Genomic DNA, 20,200 nt, shown 5'->3' with positions numbered 1-20,200 from the left:
TCCCCTGCAGCCACTTTTCTGTGGTGACAACCAACACCCTTTGTAGAAATGTTCTCCTGACATCAGCTTGGCTGACCCAGCTTGACTGTCAAGTCAAATCAATTTCTTTGTCCAAACTTTCATTGGATTAGCAACTGAATTATTCTTCCGTTTTTAAGTTTAATGGTGTTTCTTCATACATTATGGTCATTTTAGGCTGCCTTTTTCTACATGCAGTATATTATTTCATTCACTGATTTTTAAGTTGTTTTAATAATGTCTAAATAGTAAGCTACTTTGAACATTTTATCAAATTGAGAGGCAAAATATAGCCTGCCTAAATAATATAAAATTTAATCAATGATGATTTGTACCCTGTAACAGTAATTCAAACAATTTGACAACCAAGGCAGGCATCTGGTATACTAGTGATTTTTGAACTACAATTCGCAATTTCTGATCCTACAGTCATTCAAAGTAAATGTTTGGTCATGGGAGGGGGGGGCATTGCAGCTGAATCCAAGAGTTCAGACTGTCTACATTATTTTATAGCAGTAAAGCTTTTCAGCTATGCCCTTACTAGTTAACATGAATCATAAATTGTAGTATGCAAAGGTACTTCCTGCATAAAACACTCTTTACTCCTAAGTAATGATTAATGAAAGGACATTCTTCAAGAGCATTAGCGTTCCAACACAATCTGAACACAAGACTACTGCTCAGATGGGCTGAAATGAAATATTAAAAGTTAACACTGTATTCCCCCTCCCCACAGAAGCTCATCATTCAAGCATGTGTCAATCTAAAGCACTCAACCTTTAATTTATTTATGGTGTGATCAATGCCTACACCCACACAGAGATCTATGTCTCCTCCTAAAATCAGAAATATGGCACTGCAAACATTAATTTCAACAAGGCTATTTCCAGAAGGCTTACAAAGCTAATAAAGGAAAAACAAAAAAACCCTACAAAAGCAGCTTTGAAAGATTATGCTAACTATTGCAGATATTCAACCACTATCAGTATAGCAAATTAAATCTCAAAAGCAATGTTTCCAACACACATACAGCAAGGAATGTCATTAACATATTCTTTCATCTAGCAGATTCCTTGATGCTCAAGACTATATTTATTTACCATACACTTTGCTATGGGCTGAATAGTCACCAGCCCTCAATTTCCACATCAGCTGCAGATAGGAAAGGAAAAAAAAAAACCCATCTTGTACACAGACCTGAATTGAAATTGACTTCGAATCTCTGAACTGTCAACAAATTCTCTTACAAAAAGGTTTGCTTTACAGAGATTATAAAGTAGGTGTCATCCCTGGCACTTGCATTTTATATTCAGATGGCAGGTCTGGAAAAGAAACATTACGAAACGTCAGAAAGGGTCTTAGAAGGCTCAGCTGTCACGCCTTGTGCCTCTTCGGACTTGCTTTGCAGTCAGATACTGTTCTGTAGATGTCGGAGGGTCTCTACTTAAAACTCCCTGACAAGTAAAGAAGAATACTGAGAGAATATGTTATCAGGAGCGGTGGAGTTGTCTTTGGTAAGAGTTCCATCTTACACTTATTTTAATGCACAAAAAACCAAATGTATGATTCTGTTTCAGATTAAAAAACGTATGCTTTATACCCTATTGGATATACAAGTGGAAGATTTACTCTGGAAAATCCAGCTGGAGAGGGTTATAACACAGCACTGCTTCCTGTCAGAATGACAAACGGGAAACTCACATAAGATTATGTTAATCTCTCATTTTAAATCCATCGTTCACAATTACACACCAATGGTTTCTGCATTTCATTTTTTAAAAGCATGAACTTTGCTGCTATCAACTTATTGTAAGAGCGTTCTTTAAAATCACTGCTGGAATGCATGAGGCCTTATTGCGAGAGGTGAAAATTTAACATGCCAAGCCACCAGAATTCTTTCAACACACCAGTCAGAACCTAGTCAGAACTCACTAAAATGTTGGATTTCTAAATCCCTCAGCTGGCTGAATGCCTCAGTTGACTCTGAGATTCACAGTTTGCACAGTCCAAGTAAAGAAGGATGCTTACATTTATTTATTTATTTATTTATTTTATATAGGTATTTATATACCGCCTTTCTTTGGTCGTCAGATTTCTCCTCAGACTTTAATCCAAGGCGGTTTACATCGGCAGTCTGTTCTAAACCCCCATAGGGATTTTTACAATTGTATAGTTCTAGTCTTTCATAGAACTCCTCGTTCCAGCTGGATTCCTTCTTGGTCTGGCCTGTCTGGCCCTTCACCTCCCACGCTCCACTTGGCAACTCCTCTCTGCCACCAAGGGTCAGCTCATCAGTATATCGGCATGTCATCAGTTCTCGGGTACTTCTGGTTGTTTCAAACTGGCAGCCTCAGATCATCAGGAACACAAGGCGGCAGCTCTACCAACTGAGCCAGACCTTCCTGCGAAGAAGCCGCTGAGAAGGCTTCTGCCAGCCTCTGCACATCGGCACATCTAGACGCACCGACGCAGCTTCCTCCCAAGGAGGCGCAAATGTGCTTTACGGCATGTTTAGGACCCTCCTGGGCCCAAGTCAAGGTTTGGATTGCGCCCATCATCAATTTAGGCTTCTTACTTAAGCCACGATCAGCCAAATGTCCCCTTACACTCATGCTGTTATTTTGCATAGCTCAGAATTCAAACATTCCAGCTCGGAAGTCAAAGCAGAAGGCAGACTTGGATCACACAGTTCCCTGCAATTTCCAGCTTCACATCTTCCCATTGATTCAGGGCAAAGCACGATGACTTTCTCCCTCTGGGAGCCTGCCCTACCTAGCAACTCTTTACCCTGTTTTTCAGCTCTGTCTTTTCAATGGCTGCTGAGTTAAGTGCTCTGCGACCTACCTGAAATTGGCTTCTGACCCACCTAGTGGGTGCCAACCCACAGTTTGAGAAATGCTGCTCTAAAGAATAACTAGTTAGTTACCTCCATGGATGTTATCCAGTTAGTTATCAGATAGTAACTAACTATATGACATTATCATATAGTAACTTTAAGACGTTATCATATAGTATTGCATCAAATGTTATGTTCTTATTTCCATGCTGTTTTTAATATGCTTTTGAAATTTTTTTTGATCATTATTTTTTTATTATGATGGGATCAAACACTATTGTAAACTGTCCTGGGTGCGCAACTGCTGAACAGAGGGTACCTTAGTAAATACATGGGTTGAGTTTTAGCAATGTTCTGCAAACGTTGTTTTGCTTTCATTGCAGAAGAATATATTTTCTCTGAGCATTTAGCAGATGTCAGTCACACATTGGAGATTGCTGTGGAGTCTCTCTCATCTCAGTGTTTCTCAACCAGTGATACTGGTACCACCAGGTGGTGTCTGGTGGTACTCGTGGAATCCCTGGACACCTGCCGCCTGGCAGTGAGACCAGGAACGCGATACATCAAGCAGCGGTAGGAGGCTTGGTTCAGTGGACAGAGCTCCAAAGCATGCTTTTCCATGCTTGAAAAAGCCCTCCCGTCCACCCTCTTACTGGTATTTGTCATGTCACATCTGGCCTCCCAATCCAGAAGTAACTGGCAATGATGTCGTCACCAGTTACTTCTGGTGGTAATTTGAACAAGTGGATCGTGTGAAGTGGTACAGCAGAGGACAAACATTGAGAAACACTGTCCTATCTCACTATAAAAAAACAGCTACGTAAAACTCTATCCACAAAAAACACAAATACATACTCTACAGCAGCATGAGGTGAAAGGACAATTAAGTCACTGATCGTCTAGTTACTTCCCTTTGTTTAAATGTTGAGAAATAGTTCCAATTAAGGGACATAAATCAAATTCGCAATCAAGAAAAAATTATAACGTTAATGAAACTGCTGGAATTACAGGTTGATTAGTGTCTAAAACAGTGGAAAATTATGAACCTTAAACTGATTTTCATCCATATTTTATTTTAAAAAACATATGCGCACTCACACACACATTTTAGTAGCTTTTGAATCACTCTATAATAAGGCACAGTAAATGAGAATCATGGAGGAAAACCTTTATGCTCCCCAACAGGCAAGTGTAGTCTGCGCCTGTTGTTTTCCCAAATGCCCAGTCAGAGGTCTCAGGTGGCTAATGCGGTCGCAGTGTGCAATTCAGAGCGCCAAATAATATGTTTATGAATCTGGACGTGTTCTGTGCACTTTGCAAGTGGCTGTGTAAGAAGAGACAACAGTAGATCTGATTTCGGCTAAACAGGCTTTTAAACTAAATTATCCATTTCCTCCTGCAGGACTGGATGAAGGAACACTGCAAGGCTCCCCAGTAATCATTCCAAATGTAATTGTAGGATTCAATTTTAATGGTAATATGGGAATATTTCATTTGCATTGGTTTTCCAATAGGATGGCTTGCCCACCTGTACTCTGTAATTCTACAAATCTGGAGATGAAGGCAAGGCACTGCACAGTCAGTATTTTACATGACATAAACCTTTAAGTATAAGGACACTGCACTCTGCAACACACTTATGAAACATATTTAAACTTAACCCTTAGACACCTGGTCTCTTGGTCCTTCAGACAATTCTGCCCCTTCTCCCTTACTGCCCCTTGTGCTTGTAACTGCCCCTCATAAAGCTTCCATGATGCCACCATCTCTGAATTCCTTCAAATCTCTCCTTAAAATCCACTTTTTTCTATGAAGGCTTCAGCACAACTCCTTTGACTCCATACTTGTAACCAAGTCCAAGTACTGTACATATAACTGACAATACTCCTGCCTCTATTTACCTTCCACTTCCCAGGTATCTCCCCCTGTTTGTTTCTAGGTTGGAAGTATCTAATAAGCAGGTACCCCTCCTGTCACTCTCTGTAACATGCCATGTGAATACTTGGAATCTTATTATAATATAAATAATTGTTGCTGATGTTAAAAGCAATGGTATGGAATACAGTATCTGTAGGGGTTTGGTTCCTCCCCCCAAGGGCCTTCCCTAGCTTTGAACCACAAAATCACATTGTTTGCAGGGCTCCTGTAAGTCACTTACGACCACAAAGCTTATGACCACATGTGATTTACAAGACCCCCTCCCTTGGTCCTAGCTCATGCCACAGTGCACTGCACAACCCAGAAGTGGCTTACAGGAGCACAGAAGACTGTCCTGCAGCCCTGCTAATGGCACAATTCTGCTGTACAAAGGTAAGGAAGGCTATTTTCTTATTAATCATTACTTTTTAAAACATTTTGAAAAGGGGACCCCTGCATCTCCGACATCCATGGATACTGAAATCAGCAGATGCTGGATTTGAATATTCTGCTTAAATTCTGAGATTTTTGCAAGCATAGTACCCCTTATCATTTTATTTTTTAAAGCTGTATATTGGTATCTTGTTTTCAAATACATACAGGCTATGCTGTGCACTTTGAAGGTAATTACCAATTACTATGTATCCTTACAGTAGTATGTAAGGATACACGGAGCTATACAAACTCCTCAATGTATTCTCTAACTACAAAAAAAGTTAGCTATAAGCTGTTTCAAAATTACTCATCTAAAAAGTTATTAATTCAAGAATAAAAACACTTTTACAACTTCTCAGGCTGTGACCTGCATGCCCCACTTGGTAAACAGTATATGCATTAATGAGAACTTAGTGCCACTGAGGCCAGTGGAATTAAGTTGGCTTAACACCAAGAATTGAAAAGAAAGGAATTATGGGTAAAGGTTACAAAACATGGGGACACTGTTATCCAGTACAAGGTACTAAAAAGGAAGGAAGGAGGAAGAGGAAGGAAGGAATAGCCATGTCTGTTTAACTGGTACTGAGAGGGAAAACAGAACTGGAGAGCACATCACTCCAAACAAAGAGCTGATTTGACCAACCTAAGAGGCTTATTTTTTATTTTAGAAACAAAAAAGTCTGTGACATTATACATTTCATTTAAAGAATGAGGGGATCTTTTTTTTTTAAAAGAATGAAAATGACTGGTTTAAGCCATTCCTGACCAACGTTGTATATATGAAACAGGGATCAAATGTGTACAACTGTGAGCTGGGCAGAAATGGGTCACAAACCACAACAAATAGTGGCAGCTGATGCCCATCCCAAGTGTTAGTGCCCAAACACTACCCAACAAAGATTTTCTAAAGCTCGGAAAATGGTTTTCAAGATCAGTATCCCCCCTGATACTGATCTTGGAAAGAAAGACGTCTGACAAGCTTCCTTTAACTTCTGTGAGAACAGATTTTTAAAACTGGGTACCGGGTAACAACACAGTGATCACTTTCTTCATTCTAGATCAGTAGTTCCCATTTCCGTTGAGATGCTACCCCCTTGAGGAGGGCAGCAACCCAACAGAAGACCCGTAGGTGCCATTACTAAGGCACTTCCAGGTTACACTGCAGCCAAGTACATATGAGTAAAAAACCCATCTCTGGTTGGATTGTTACCCTCCTTAAGTGGGCAGGAACACTGGAGGCAGAGCAGCTGAGGGAGCACACAATCCAGCAGGCTTTTCCTTGAAAGACTGGCCTACATTATATCTACCAGCCTTTAGAAAAAACACTGAAAATGCGCACATCTGCCCTGGTCTGGTTTCACCAAGCTGCAAGTTAAACCAATTGGAAGAGTGGGGGATGGGAAGGGAGTGAGTGTTTGGCACTAGACATCACTGCCCTGGATTAGCGGGTGGTCACTGGTAGTCCCCCTCCTCTTTCATGACAGTGGATTTGCTCATCTGCGGGTTCCGAACCAGCAGCGTGAACCAAAACACTGGAAATGACATTTTTAGGCCTCCCAGGAGTCATTCTGCGGACCAGGGAGGCTGCACACGTCCTCCCCAGCCCTCAGAACACCTTCTGGACACGACCAGATCACAGCTCTGATCACGTTTGGAGAGCTGGGTGCCTTGAACTGTGGATTTCATTCTCCATGGTTTTTGGCATCTGCAGGGGTTCCGGAACCCTTGCAGATGGCAAGGCTCAGCTGTACTAGAGCACTCTCTTGCCCAGTGTTGAGAGAGGCAAGTGACACTGCCTTTTGACCAGCCATTAATGCTGGCCCCTCTCCTAGAACCTACCATTATTTCCTTTTTCAGGTTTCCTTCTCACTGCCTCCCCTTTCTCAGCAGTGCAACAAGAGGATGCCACATAGTCCCTCTGTGATCAAAGGCCACTCCAGTGTCTTCTAATTCTGCATGGGGATCAGCTTCTGAGACAAAAATTTGTGAATTCGCCAACCACTTCAGACAGGGCCAGGGACTCTGCAGAACCACGGATACCACTTCTCACCCAGCAAATTCCCATGCAAAATGAGAGGACATGAGAGGCATCTGAGACTTCTCTCACTGCAACAGAATGAAGTGCCAGAATAACAGCAGCAGTGTGGAGGAGGAAAAGCCCCAAAGAGGCATCAGCCAGGTAAAAAGACTGTACTGGTAGATGGCAGAACATCTCTCCTGAAAGGTGCAATTCACAGAAAACAGAGAGTATAACAACAGGACTGCAGATTACATTGGCTACTGCTGACTTAAAAGCTGGATTTTTTTTCCCCCAAGTTCACTTCACTGTGATTCTTACACACACACTCATTTTAGTTATTATTCTGTGGGTTTGCTCTCTGCACCTCATTCCACTCCACTAACTTTCTAATTTAACTAGGAGGCTCTTTTATATTGCAACTTACTGATGTGCACCAGCACTACACACTGTACACATGCACTGAATCAATTCACAGTGCAAAAAGGAACCATACAGGATCACATCAATACCCCTTTTTGTACTTCCCCCCCCCCCCCCGCAAGGCTTGTATGCACTGGTGTTCATCTCTAAACTTCTTCTTTGATCAGTCATTTAGTTCAAGGCATCGGTAATTACTTTTCCATTGCAACTGAGTTTTGTACAGCCTGCATAAATTCTTCTCTACATCCGTCCTTATGAACCTACCTACCATATTCTACTGCATCTTCATGGCTAGAAAAACAGGACTTTAACCATAGTTAAGGAACTAGAAGCAGGGTACAAATTTGGGCATTCCCTTCCCCAGTGCACACTCCTCCTACCCTTAATTTGCTTAATGCAAACCAGAGACTACTCCTATCTTAGGATATGTAATCAAGGGCTATAAATATGGGTCCAACTTTTAGCTCAGAGGTGAATCCTGGTTCGCATCAACTGTGGCGAATATTGATGTAGACATACATTGCAGTGGGAGGAAGAGACAGAGCAGCTGAGGGAGCACACAATCCAACAGGCTTTTCCTTGAAAGACTGGCTTACATTATATCTACCAGCCTTTAGAAAAAAAAAACACTATCCAAATGCCAAATAATTCAGTTCTCCAGACATCTGTAATTGTGAAATAGCAAGGAGGGGGAAAAAAAAACACAACATAAGCTAAGGGGGAAAAGAACAGCTTGAACACTAGGATACAAAAACAGAGTTTTCAATATTTTATATGACATGATTGTATATAAATCTTTTGAATGAATGAATGAATGAATGAATGAATGAATGAATGAACGAACAGCTGTTTGGGTAGATTTAGACACATCACAGAAGTTGCAAGTTTTCCATTTGCCCCATCATACTTAAGAGAATCATCATTCCTCCTTCCCAAATACACCAGAAAATAAGGCCATATGGAGATAGACATCATCGTTTTGACCTAAAGCATAAAAATTGTTGTAGATCAGAATGTAAGAAAAAGTATAAGGATAACCCAGAATAAACTGTTCCACTCTCTGCATTGAAGGTCAGGCTGTTTAACCACCCAATTCCACCTAAATCCACAGGTGGCAGTGCAGCAACACTGGTGCAGCTACTGTTGTATCCCACAGGGTATTTCTAGCTGCTGGAGGTCTCCTCGGGTTAAGGGAACATCTCCTTGCCCCAGGATAAGTTTCAGCAGCCGCTATGGGCAACTTGGGCCTGCCCCAACGATATCACTGGCACAAGTCCATGTTGAAGATGGATCAAGCCCATGAAGGGGGTTGGGATTTGACATGCACCATCACAGTTGAACCTAACTCCCTTCCCGGACCCAATCTGCCCTCTCCCCCAAACCGTCATTGCTCCGTTCCACCCATCTCCTGCCCCATTCGATCCTCTCCCCACCCTTTCTCCAACCCCTTGAGCCAGCTTACCCAGAGCAGCCTTCTGCCAGCATGCAGGAGGCTGCTCAGGCCTCCCTGCCATTTGGCCTGCAGTGCACCCAAGCAGCGGGTGCTTTGAGACTGCTGTAAAGCAGCCTCTGCTAGCACAACAATAGTTATGTCAGCAGCCACGGGGGATAGGACAGGGCCATAAGTTAAATAACCACTATCCACAGCAGCTGAATGCTGCTGCACTTGGAAGAGAGCTAATGCCAGTAACAAAGAATTGCAACCCTGAAAGACTGATATTCAAGGTCAGATTTATTCTTATTTCACAAAGCTACAGTCAGGTTTTGTGTGGGACTCTTCAATGGATGTTGTAAAGACTCAATAGTGTGCAATAAGCAATAGGCTCCCAGGAAAGAGCCCACTGGGATTTATGTTAGGTTAGTCACAATTGTACTGTGCTTATGGTCTGAATTGTTCAGGGCAGAACACTGCATGATACAGTATCTCCATTTCTTTTTTCCTTACAACCACACTGTGCAGTAGGTAAGGTTGAAAGTAAAAAACCAGAGGTGTTTGAAAATAGTGTTAACTGTTTTACTCAGAAGTAATCCCATTGTGTTCAGTAAGACTTAGGGCGCAATCCTACCCTGCGCTGGAACAGGCAAGCCAGGAGGCTTGCGCTGCATCCAAAGCAGGATAGGGGCCAAGAGCGGCTCAGCCAGAGACAAGGGGAAACTTTTCCCCTTACCCCTGGGACAGGCGCCCTGTCCCCTATGGGTCTCTTCGGACTTGCACCACTTCAAGTCCAAGGAGAGCGGAGTGGCTTGAAGTTGCTCCGTTCTCCCCAGGAACGGGTGTTGGGATTCGCCAGATCCCAGCCCCGTCTCCCGCTCCCTGCCTGCCTGCCCGCCCCCAAGGCTGCCCACTGCCCGCCTCCCTTTGCTTCATGCATTGGCCCAGCCAGGCCGACGCAACCCGCACAGAGGAAGCCAGCATACAGGCTTGCATCAGGCTCCACAGACCGGCTCTTCTTTGAGCGCTTCCTCCTGAGGAAGCACAAATGTGAAGGGCAGGATTGCGGCCATAGGCTGTAATCTTATATTACCCACTGGAAATAAACACCTCTAACAATAATTTACCCAAGATTACCTTTAACTTTACTCAGCGTGTGGTTGGTCTGTGGAACTCCTTGCCACAGGATGTGGTGATGGCATCTAGCCTGGATGCCTTTAAAAGGGGATTGGACAAGTTTCTGGAGGAAAAATCCATTATGGGGTACAAGCCTGATTGTACCTGACATTATGGGGTACAAGCACAACCTCCTGATTTTAGAAATGGGTTATGTCAGAATGCCAATGCAAGGGAGGGCACCAGGATGCAGGTCTCTTGTTCTCCCTGGTGTTCTCCCTGGGGCATTTGGTGGGCCGCTGTGAGATACAGGAAGCTAGACTAGATGGGCCTATGGCCTGATCCAGTGGGGCTGTTCTTATGTTCTTAACTGCAGTGTGCTTCTAAAATGGCCTTGCCACTCGAGGCATAACTAGCTTATGGTTTTGGAGAGCAAGGTCATTGGTTTGAAGGAAATGTAAAAAAATTTAAAAAATGTAACAAATCCTAAATGAATCAAGTGATTTCATCAGCACCCCTTGACTCCTTCAGTAACTACCTACATCATAACTAATGATTCAGGAAAATGAGTAAATCTACATTGCTAACACCCAATTCACACATGCAACCTGCAGCACAAAAACTGATTGAAACAAAATCCTGCCATGGCAAATTGGATTTTGTGAAACAGCTTTTGGTATTACGCTAGAGCTCCCCAAGTATTTTGGGCAATTTCACCCTCTCAATGTGGTAAACTTCAAGTCCTGAGGATTAATGTTGGCAGGATAAGCACTACCCAGGATGCAAGAGAGCTTCAACACACTACATAAAGTTGCTTCTACACCAGTGGTTCCCAAACCCCTACAGAGGAGTTGGGAACCAGGTGTTTGCATGGACAAGGAGGAAGGCAGGGAAAACACAAAAACTGAAAGTAACTGCTGATCAGAGATAAGGACTGTTTACAGGAGCCTCAGAGGATATCGGAGGAGACAGCAAGCGCTGCCCACAAGGTAAGAAGCAAGCCTCTTGGTAGCAGTGGTGCTGCAGTCACTGTGGTGCCATCCCTGCTATCAGAGCAGGGCTTGCTGTCTCCTCCGATGTCCTCTGAGGCTGCTTTCGGTTCCCTTGGTGGGTCATGACCCATCAGTTTGGGAACCGCTGCTCTACAGGATTGTAATTCAAACAGTTTATGTTTACGCAAACTGGGTCTTAGTAGCATTTCAATTAATGAATCACTATACACATCAGAAATATCAAGTACCACTTGAATATTCCTTTGTTTTGCAAAAACATTGACCCTGGCCCACATGCATCAAGGATGCCATGTGCTTCATTCCACCTTATAAGTGGCTAAGAGTCTTGGAATGTTACTAAAACATGACATATACCTGTGTCTCTCTAAAAATAATAAAACCTACACTGATAGAATGATAGCTGTTGTGTTACAGATGGTAACTGAATGAGGGAGCACAAAGGGGGAACGTAAAATATGCTTCACGTGCTAGTACTTTGAAATACATGTTTGCAATGAGAATAGTGGTTTCCAACTCCTGAGCACGACATTTGAACATCAGTACAACAGAAGCTATGAGCTGCATACACTTTTATGCTGGTGTTTCCATAATTCCTACCTGAACATGTCCCCCAGGCCTTTGAGCATTCCTTTCTTGGCTTTAATTTTATCTTTCTCTTTATCTCGATCTTTCTTCTTGTCCTTTCCAATTTTTTTCCGGTCCCCTTTATCTTGACTGCCATTCATGTGTCTTTCCAGTGAATGGGATGGCTGGTCACTAGATGTAGACACAGATTCTCTACCTGATCGTGAGCTCTCCTCAGTGTCTTCTTCCACTGCAAGAGTAAGAGCATTTTAGTAGCAGCTCAAAGAAATGAAGATTGAAAAGGTTTTTTTTTTCTATGCAGTTGTTAGACAAATAAAGATTATTATGTTCTACACAATATCTTATTTGGATATTGAAATATCACACTGACAGTTTTATGTATATCCATAACACAGTTCCACATTTTAAGTGCCAACACCAGCTCAGCTTGGAAGAGGAGAGATGCAGAATGCAATAGCCATCCTTGAAGAATGCTTTGTTCACACAGAGCACTCCCCAGCAATGGGGGAAAGGGGCAACCTGTGTGCACACTGGAACCTTGAAGAATTTTAGATTTCAGTTAAGTGTCTGCAGTATTGCCCCTATTTAGAGGCTGATTTTCAAAATGTCTAAAATACTTTTAGCAAAAGATTGAAAGAATGTGATCCCTGAACCTCAGTGGGATATGGATATCCACTGAAAGAAGGAAGATGAGAGAACAAAAAAAGAAGGAAGATGAGAGAACAAAACATATTTTGCATCACTGCCAACCTCCTAATCTAAATTTGGGACTGAGCCAATATTTGAACCGGAAGCATAGAATTGTGTTGAATGTGCAGTTGTTTAGTTTTGATTCCAAAGTCTTATTCCCCAACAATGGAATTTGTGTGCTTGTTGTGTTTCCCCTGTGCTTTGCAATTTGTTTCTTATACTCCGAAGACTCATATAACTTCAATTCTACCATTTCCACGAAACAACAGAATTCTGATTTAGGTAGCTACCTGCTTGTTTATTAGTTTCATATTCCATCATCTGGGGGATAGGATGAGACACATTTATGCATGTACAAAGAGGTGTGCGTGTGTGTAGCAGTTTTTAACATTCGTTTCTGAATAGCAACCCTTTCGTGGTCACTTGTAAGCTGCCTTTTAACCCTATTCAACTCACTTTTGAAAACGGTGCATGATAGGATGGGAGAGAGAAGAAATAAATCACTGTTGCATGTGAGGACCTCCCTACACACCATTCTGAGGACTGGGCTCATGATTGCATCATAACCCACATCTTATTTACTGCAGCAGTACCGGTTTCTCCAGATCTTCCTGATTCTGGACTCTGCTAGAAACAGTTACACTAAATTAAAGAGATGAAATGAGCCTGCTGGAAAGGTCAAGGAGGGAACCTTTTCTCCATTTTGGCCACTGCCGATGAAACAATGAGTTAAGATTGTCCTTTGAATGGCAGTCAAAAGCAGAAATATACAACACTGAAAACGACAAGACAAACATATTGTCAAGCTACTCTCCTAATTACTCTGCAAAACAGACAAGATGCACATGAGAAACTGTAATGATTGAATGTGAAGCTGTTCCATAACTGAGCTTCTTGTCTTTCTGGTGTTATTTGCAAGCAGAGGCTCTAGCAATTAAGACTCGACCGAGATTAGAAAGCTCTGCCAATTTATTCAGATTCAAATGCCTTGCTCTCAGACAACACACCAGAGAAAGGAACTCTGTTTCTTATCAACCATTCTGAGAGTTTGAAAACAAGCATTGGGATTAATATGATCCAAATACCCCAAGCATACAGCTGTAACTGTAGCCGTCCGAATCTACAGGTACCCTCCTCCAAATTTAAGGCCTTCCCACCTGTCGCTTGTATTATACAGAGATTGAATAGCCTGTTGTTCTGAAGAGAAAAGTGTGTGTGATTGTGTGTGTAATTACACACACACACACACACACACAAACACTTTAAAGTTCATAGTCCTTGATCACATGGCATATCATTATATTTTTAGAACTCTTTGCAACACCCAATTGCATGCTTAAGATTTCTTTACAAACAATTTAATGCGACTCTTCTGCAGATAGAGAAAGGGTCACTGGCTGGTAAGAAGAGATACTCTTCCTTCAAATAAACAGCAATTTTTCCATCTACGCATTGCATTGATTTTATAATGCAAGGAAACAATGAATTATGAACAATGATAAAACAGTGAGGTAGAACTAAGGAAACACACCCCAAACTGATCTTTTGAAACCTTTTAACTTCTCCCTTGCTGATAGTTGGCAGGCATGCTACAAGGTTCCCATTTGCTATCTGGACCAGGAGATCAGTATTCATATCCAACTGATGATAGCCAATGTGGCATGGGTGTTAGAATGTCAGACTAGGACTGAGGAGACCTGGGTTCAAATTCCCACTAAATCAAAAAAGTCACTGCGTGTTATTGAGACAGTTGCTTTTAACTCAGCCTTGCAGATTTGTAGTGAAGATAAATTGGAGGAATATTGTGTACTCCTGGGATAAAAATGTAAAAAGAACAGCAGAGACCTCATATATGAAGCTGCTTGCTTACACTGACCAAGAGTAGTTCTCCACAGTTTCAGCCCAATTTGGAGATACAGGTGCAGCCTATTTATCCACAGATTTTTTAATCTGAGGATTTGTCTCAAAGAAAATGGAGTGGGGGAACCGAAAGTCACACACACCTTTGCCTCCTTTGTCCTGCGCTGTTGTCTCCATTTTCAGGCAGCCCAAAACACTGCAAAAAGGCTCTGCCTTGCCCAGGCAGGGAAATACCCCTGGAGCCCTGGAAGAGATTCCCCTTGCAAAGGAACAGTAACACTCCTTGAGCCCCTGAGCCAGCAAAGAGGCTGAAGAGGGGAAGGGGGGGGCCAAAAATCTCTGTAGCTATACCACCTGCAACAAGGTGGTGCTCTCACTCACTCACTCACTCTCACAGGGGCAGGTGTGGTAGCAATAGAAGGAATTGCTTTAAAAAACCCAGTGTTTGCCAAATTCCACCCCCATTGAGATGGTGCAGGCAATCACCGACACAAGCAACCCCCCCCCCCATGTTGCAGGCAATCACATGCAAGCAAGCAAGCCTTCCCACCAAGCAAAGCATGAGATATAGCCTACAATCCTATCCACACTTTCCTGGGAGTAAGCCCCATTGACTGGAATGGGGCTTACTTCTGAGTAGAAACGCATAGGGCTGGACTCTTAAAAGATCAGCATCCCATGTGAAAGAAGCCAGGCAGCTGGCAATGGAGAGGACAGAATATGAAGTAGAGGGGAGGGGACTGATAACAGCTGCCTTAGTTTCCTTCCAGCCCCAAGTGTCAGGCTGCAGTGTATTTGCGTAACTCTACGGAAGTTAGCACAATGTGTTTTTTGTTAATCACGACAAGTCACGGAACAGAACTAATGTGAATAAATAGGCTCCACCTGTAGTTAGGATTGAACCTCAGACCTTCTGCATGAGAAGCATTATCACTGAGCTACAGTCACACTCTATGGCAGGGGTGCCCAAACCCTGGCTCTGGGGCCACTTGTGGCCCTCAATGAGGCCTCTCAATGCGACCCTCAGGGAGCCCCCAGTCTCCAATGAGCCTCTGGCCCTCCAGAGATTTGTTGGAACCCACACTGGCCCAACACAACTGCTCTTAGTGTGAGAGTGACTGTTTGACCTCTTGACCTGTTTGAGCTGTGGGATGAGAGCTTCCTCCACTGTTTGTTGTTTCATGTCTGTGATGCAGTAGCAGCAGCAAAGGAAAGGCCAGCCTTGCTTTGTGCAAGGCCTTTTATAGGCCTTGAGCTATTGCAAGACCTTCATTCATTCATATAAATTCATCTTTAATATAGTCATTTATGTAAACTTATGTAAATTTATTCAAATTTTAAATGTTAATTAATTCTTTCCTCCATCCCGGCCCCCGACACAGTGTCAGAGAGATGATGTAGCCTTCCTGCCAAAAACTTTGGACGCCCCTGCTCTATGGGATAAACCAGGTAGTTTATTGTTTATTGCTTCCAACATGTCTTGGAGGAGGCTGACTGTATATTTAGATCAGGGGTGTCAAACATAAGGCCCCAGGGGCCATATATAGCCTGCAGAAGCTTTTCATCTGGTCTTTGGGCTCTCAGCTGAGGTGGCACTGCTGAAAAGGCAGCCCACATGAAAATTGGGTTCTCCCGTGTCTTGAAATATGATCAAGATTTGTGTGTTTTCTCTTTCGTCATTTGACTAATGACAGCTAATGAGTTCCTCAGTGAGAAAAGTACTTATTTTTGGTTATGACCTATTTAATGACATCACTTCCTGCCTAATGACATCACTTTCGGCCCTCAGCAGGCATCATGAATGCTATTCGGCCTTCAGTATGAAATGAGTTTGACACCCAACTTAGATGATGCAGCTATGGAAGCAGTAAGAATCAATCAGTTGAACAGCTTTGGACTGAAAGGAGAGGATTGCTTCATACATAGATCCAAAGACTCCTGTGAAATTCTCCACATGCAATCCAAAGCTTTCCTGCCACAACTTGCTGTAGCCCTTGCTCCCTCCAAAATGCCACTTCTGAAAGAGGGGAGGCAAAATGTTGCATGGGACTGTAGCTGGAAGGGACATGGAATCAATAGGAATGAGAAAAATTCTCCAAGTGTGGAAAGAAAACAGGTATAGAACTTTGCAAAGTTAATTCTGCTGTTATTGTTGAAAAAAGTAATCTTTTAAATGTCCTCACTTATGGGATACTGTTAATAGATTTTTTTAAGACACTGAACAGTAAAGTTGCAAGAGCAAATTCATTCATTATAACAAGAGTTGCTTGAAATGTAAACTTCTGCACCAAAAGGTTGAATGTTCATATTCTTAGTGATTGTAGACAGCAAATGAATAAACTCAGTTTTCCCAGCAACATTTTCAATCATAAACTTTTAATATATTAAAATGTACAATGAAAATAATTATTCTGCTGCGTGAAAGCTGAAAATACTACGCCTTAAACTTAAAAACGTAGCAATGCCCCTATAATTCTGCCCCATTTGAGCTAATTGGCTGTTTACTCTACATTCAGTGTGGACTGTCATTTTACTAGCCCATTGCTGCACTATTCAATAATGAGAAGGTTAAGTCTGAACATTCTTTTGTTTTATGTCAATGACGTTCTTTAACACTTTGGGTCACTTCTTAGGGTTAAAGAACTGAAAATGTAAATGAATGCCCATTAGGGTGGGTAATAGCTTATCATTAACTTTATGCTTTATTAGATCTGCCAGCCTCACATATTCTAATTAAAGAGCAGTGGTAATTTTTCCTCACTTTATGGATGAACTTTCAATGCTGAAATTTTTCATTCCAGCTTCAACCTTCCCCCCCCCTTTTTGTTAAACTTCAGAATAGAAGTAATTTCCCCATCCTTTCCCACTGAACTTATTTCCTTTCTCTACAAAATAACTGGCTCCAGACAACTGAAACTGGTGAGCTATTAGAAGAACACAAACCCCTCTAAAATAGAACTTAGAAAAATAACCTGGAAATGGAAAAGGTGCAAAAGAGAGCGACTAAGATGATTACGGGGCTGGGGCACCTTCCTTATGAAGAAAGGCTACGGCATTTGGGCCTCTTCAGCCTAGAAAAGAGACGCCTGAGGGGGGACATGATTGAGACATACAAAATTATGCAGGGGATGGACAGAGTGGATAGGGAGATGCTCTTTACACTCTCACATAATACCAGAACCAGGGGACATCCACTAAAATTGAGTGTTGGGCAGGTTAGGACAGACAAAAGAAAATATTTCTTTACTCAGCGTGTGGTCGGTCTGTGGAACTCCTTGCCACAGGATGTGGTGCTGGCGTCTACCCTAGACGCCTTTAAAAGGGGATTGGACAAGTTTCTGGAGGAAAAATCCATTACGGGGTACAAGCCATGATGTGTATGCGGAACCTCCTGATTTTAGAAATGGGTTATGTCAGAATGCCAGATGCAAGGGAGGGCACCAGGATGAGGTCTCTTGTTATCTGGTGTGCTCCCTGGGGCATTTGGTGGGCCGCTGTGAGATATAGGAAGCTGGACTAGATGGGCCTATGGCCTGATCCAGTGGGGCTGTTCTTATGTTCTTATGTTAACCTGCACTGAAGGTTGGTCCAAGCAACTCATAGTGACTTTGCAAACACTGTATGGACAATCCAAGAAACTAAGCCATTTGGCAAGGAACAACATGAGTTAGGGCCCAGTCCTGTCCAATTTTCCAGCACTGGTGCAACAGTGCCAATGGGACATGCACAGCATCCGGTGGTGGTGGGCAGTTTGTGGTGTGGGATACTTGTTCCCTTATCTCAAAGCTGCATTGCAGTTGTATCTCTGCTGGAAAGTTGGATAGGATCAGCCCCTTAGACTTTGCAGTTACCATACTTCCGACATCCTAGATTTTTAGAGTTGGCAAAGTAGTAATTGCAAATTGGCATGTGATGTAAATTACTGGTACTAAAAATACAAGAAATGAAGACATTATTTACACATATGCTAAAGGAATGCTTGTTCAATGCTACTGTGTTCCTATGCCTGCTGGAGTCCATGCAAAGTACTACTGCCACATAGTTTACCTTTCCAGCATGTTTAGCATACTACAGAAATGTCTAGCCCTCTGGGAGAAAAAGTATTTACATAATAAGGTTACTACACTATTGAAGGAACCATATAGCTACAAGCCTTTATCTGGATCCCACTGGTATGGAAGCAGTAACAACTATTCCATAATTGGGACAGAGAAAAGTAAAATCAGGCACCAACATAAAAGCAAATACAGGTAAGTACCACATAACCACAGACCACATATACAATGCTGGTCCCATAAGATTATAATGGAGCTGAAAAACTTTGTGGCTCTTGTGTAACAGTGACCAGTGGGTCACAGTGCACCACAGCTCTCAATTTTTGGTGGGTCTTGGGCTGGTGCCAGCAGGGGCACCACTAGGCATTCTGAGGTGCTACCCAACTGTCGCAAGGCATTCTGGGATGCTACTTGACTGCTGTAAGTCATTCTGGGGCACGACCCAGACGCTGCGGTCAATGAAGGTCACACAATGATGAATAGCCTAATGAAACATTTCGCAGAACATATCCCCATAGTTAAGTGACGGGCACAAGATGCCAAAAAAAAGCTTTGTTAAGGAAATGGGTCTTAAGAAAGAAACGGGGTATCTTGAGAAATAGAGAGGACAATATGAGATACGACATGGAGAGAAGAGTGGGAGAGACAGAAAGTGGGCAGAATAAGAGGGGAGCTTAGCTTACAGTACTCTCTAGGCAGAAACCATGCCACACCATTGGTATTAAAGGAATATCTAATTGCATTAATGATATCACTGGTATCCCCAGACATGATCATCCCCTGAAAGACTCTGGTGTGTGATGGACTTTGGGGCAATGGTGACTTTGCAAACTGAAAATCTAACATGGAGAAGATAAAGTGAAGGCAGAGGAGAGCTCTGGGAGAGTGCTAACAAAAACATTGGTTGGTTGGCTGGCTAGTTAAAGAAAGAAAGAAAGAAAGAAAGAAAGAAAGAAAGAAAGAAAGAAAGAAAGAAAGAAAGAAAGAAAGAAAGAAAGAAAGAAAGAAAGAAAGAAAGAAAGAAAGAAAGAAAGAAAGAAAGAAAGAAAGAAAGAAAGAAAGAAAGAAAGAAAGAAAGAAAGAAAGAAAGAAAGAAAGAAAGAAAGAAAGAAAGAAAGAAAGAAAGAAAGAAAGAAAGAAAGAAAGAAAGAAAGAAAGAAAATGAACAACCATAGGGAGACATTGTATTGACAAAAGGGACATCAAAGAAAGCAGTTTACAAGAAGGGTTTACTTACAGGTCTCCATGCCCTCATCATCCTCATCTGCAACAGGTTTATCATACGACTTGTCAATTGCTGCTCTGAAGCTTTCATTGCACCCTCGCCCTCGAATTATCCGCGGTCGTGGACGATGGAAAGGAATGTCGCCATTCAAAGTCACCTCAGCGACTGCTGTCTGCAAACTTTCTAATGAGCTGGATTTCTTTAGGCCTAATGAAGGCCCCACATCTCTGGTTGGGGAACCTTGATGGTTTGAAAAAAAAAGTTAATTAAGATTAGCAAGGAGGACCCTCATGCTTGATTATTCACATGCACAGTGAAAGTCTACAGGGACACACTTAAAATTATTCACATTATATCCATAATCTATAGGGAATTCTAGGCAGATTTGTTGGTTGGAGCTATGAATGTGTCAAGTTCTACTCAATGAATTTGACAAGGTTAGCAACATTCCCACTTCTGAAATTGGTGGGAAGTTAAAGACATCGCTGTTATTTCAACCATTTTAATGAGAATAAAATAATTACCTAACTGTTAAAAACATACACACACCAGAACTCAAATATTAAAGTTGTCATCAT

The 20,200-nt window shown here is 42.3% G+C and overlaps 1 protein-coding gene across 4 annotated transcripts in view; it reads right to left on the bottom strand.

The window, feature by feature from the left end:
• Nucleotides 1-20,200, bottom strand: part of PARD3 (par-3 family cell polarity regulator) — a 647,691-nt gene that overhangs the window by 179,585 nt on the left and 447,906 nt on the right. For all 4 annotated transcript variants that reach the window (XM_066627797.1, XM_066627794.1, XM_066627795.1 and 1 more), the window contains 2 exons: nt 19,635-19,862; nt 11,805-12,021 (listed from right to left, as the gene is read on the bottom strand). In XM_066627797.1, coding sequence (XP_066483894.1) covers nt 11,805-12,021; nt 19,635-19,862 — 445 coding nt within the window. The remainder of the gene's footprint in view (nt 1-11,804; nt 12,022-19,634; nt 19,863-20,200) is intronic.

Source organism: Tiliqua scincoides, chromosome 5 (genome assembly GCF_035046505.1).
Source record: "Tiliqua scincoides isolate rTilSci1 chromosome 5, rTilSci1.hap2, whole genome shotgun sequence".
NCBI lineage: Eukaryota > Metazoa > Chordata > Lepidosauria > Squamata > Scincidae > Tiliqua > Tiliqua scincoides.
Note: the sequence above shows the minus strand (reverse complement) of the source record. Positions and strands in the feature narration are given on the sequence as shown.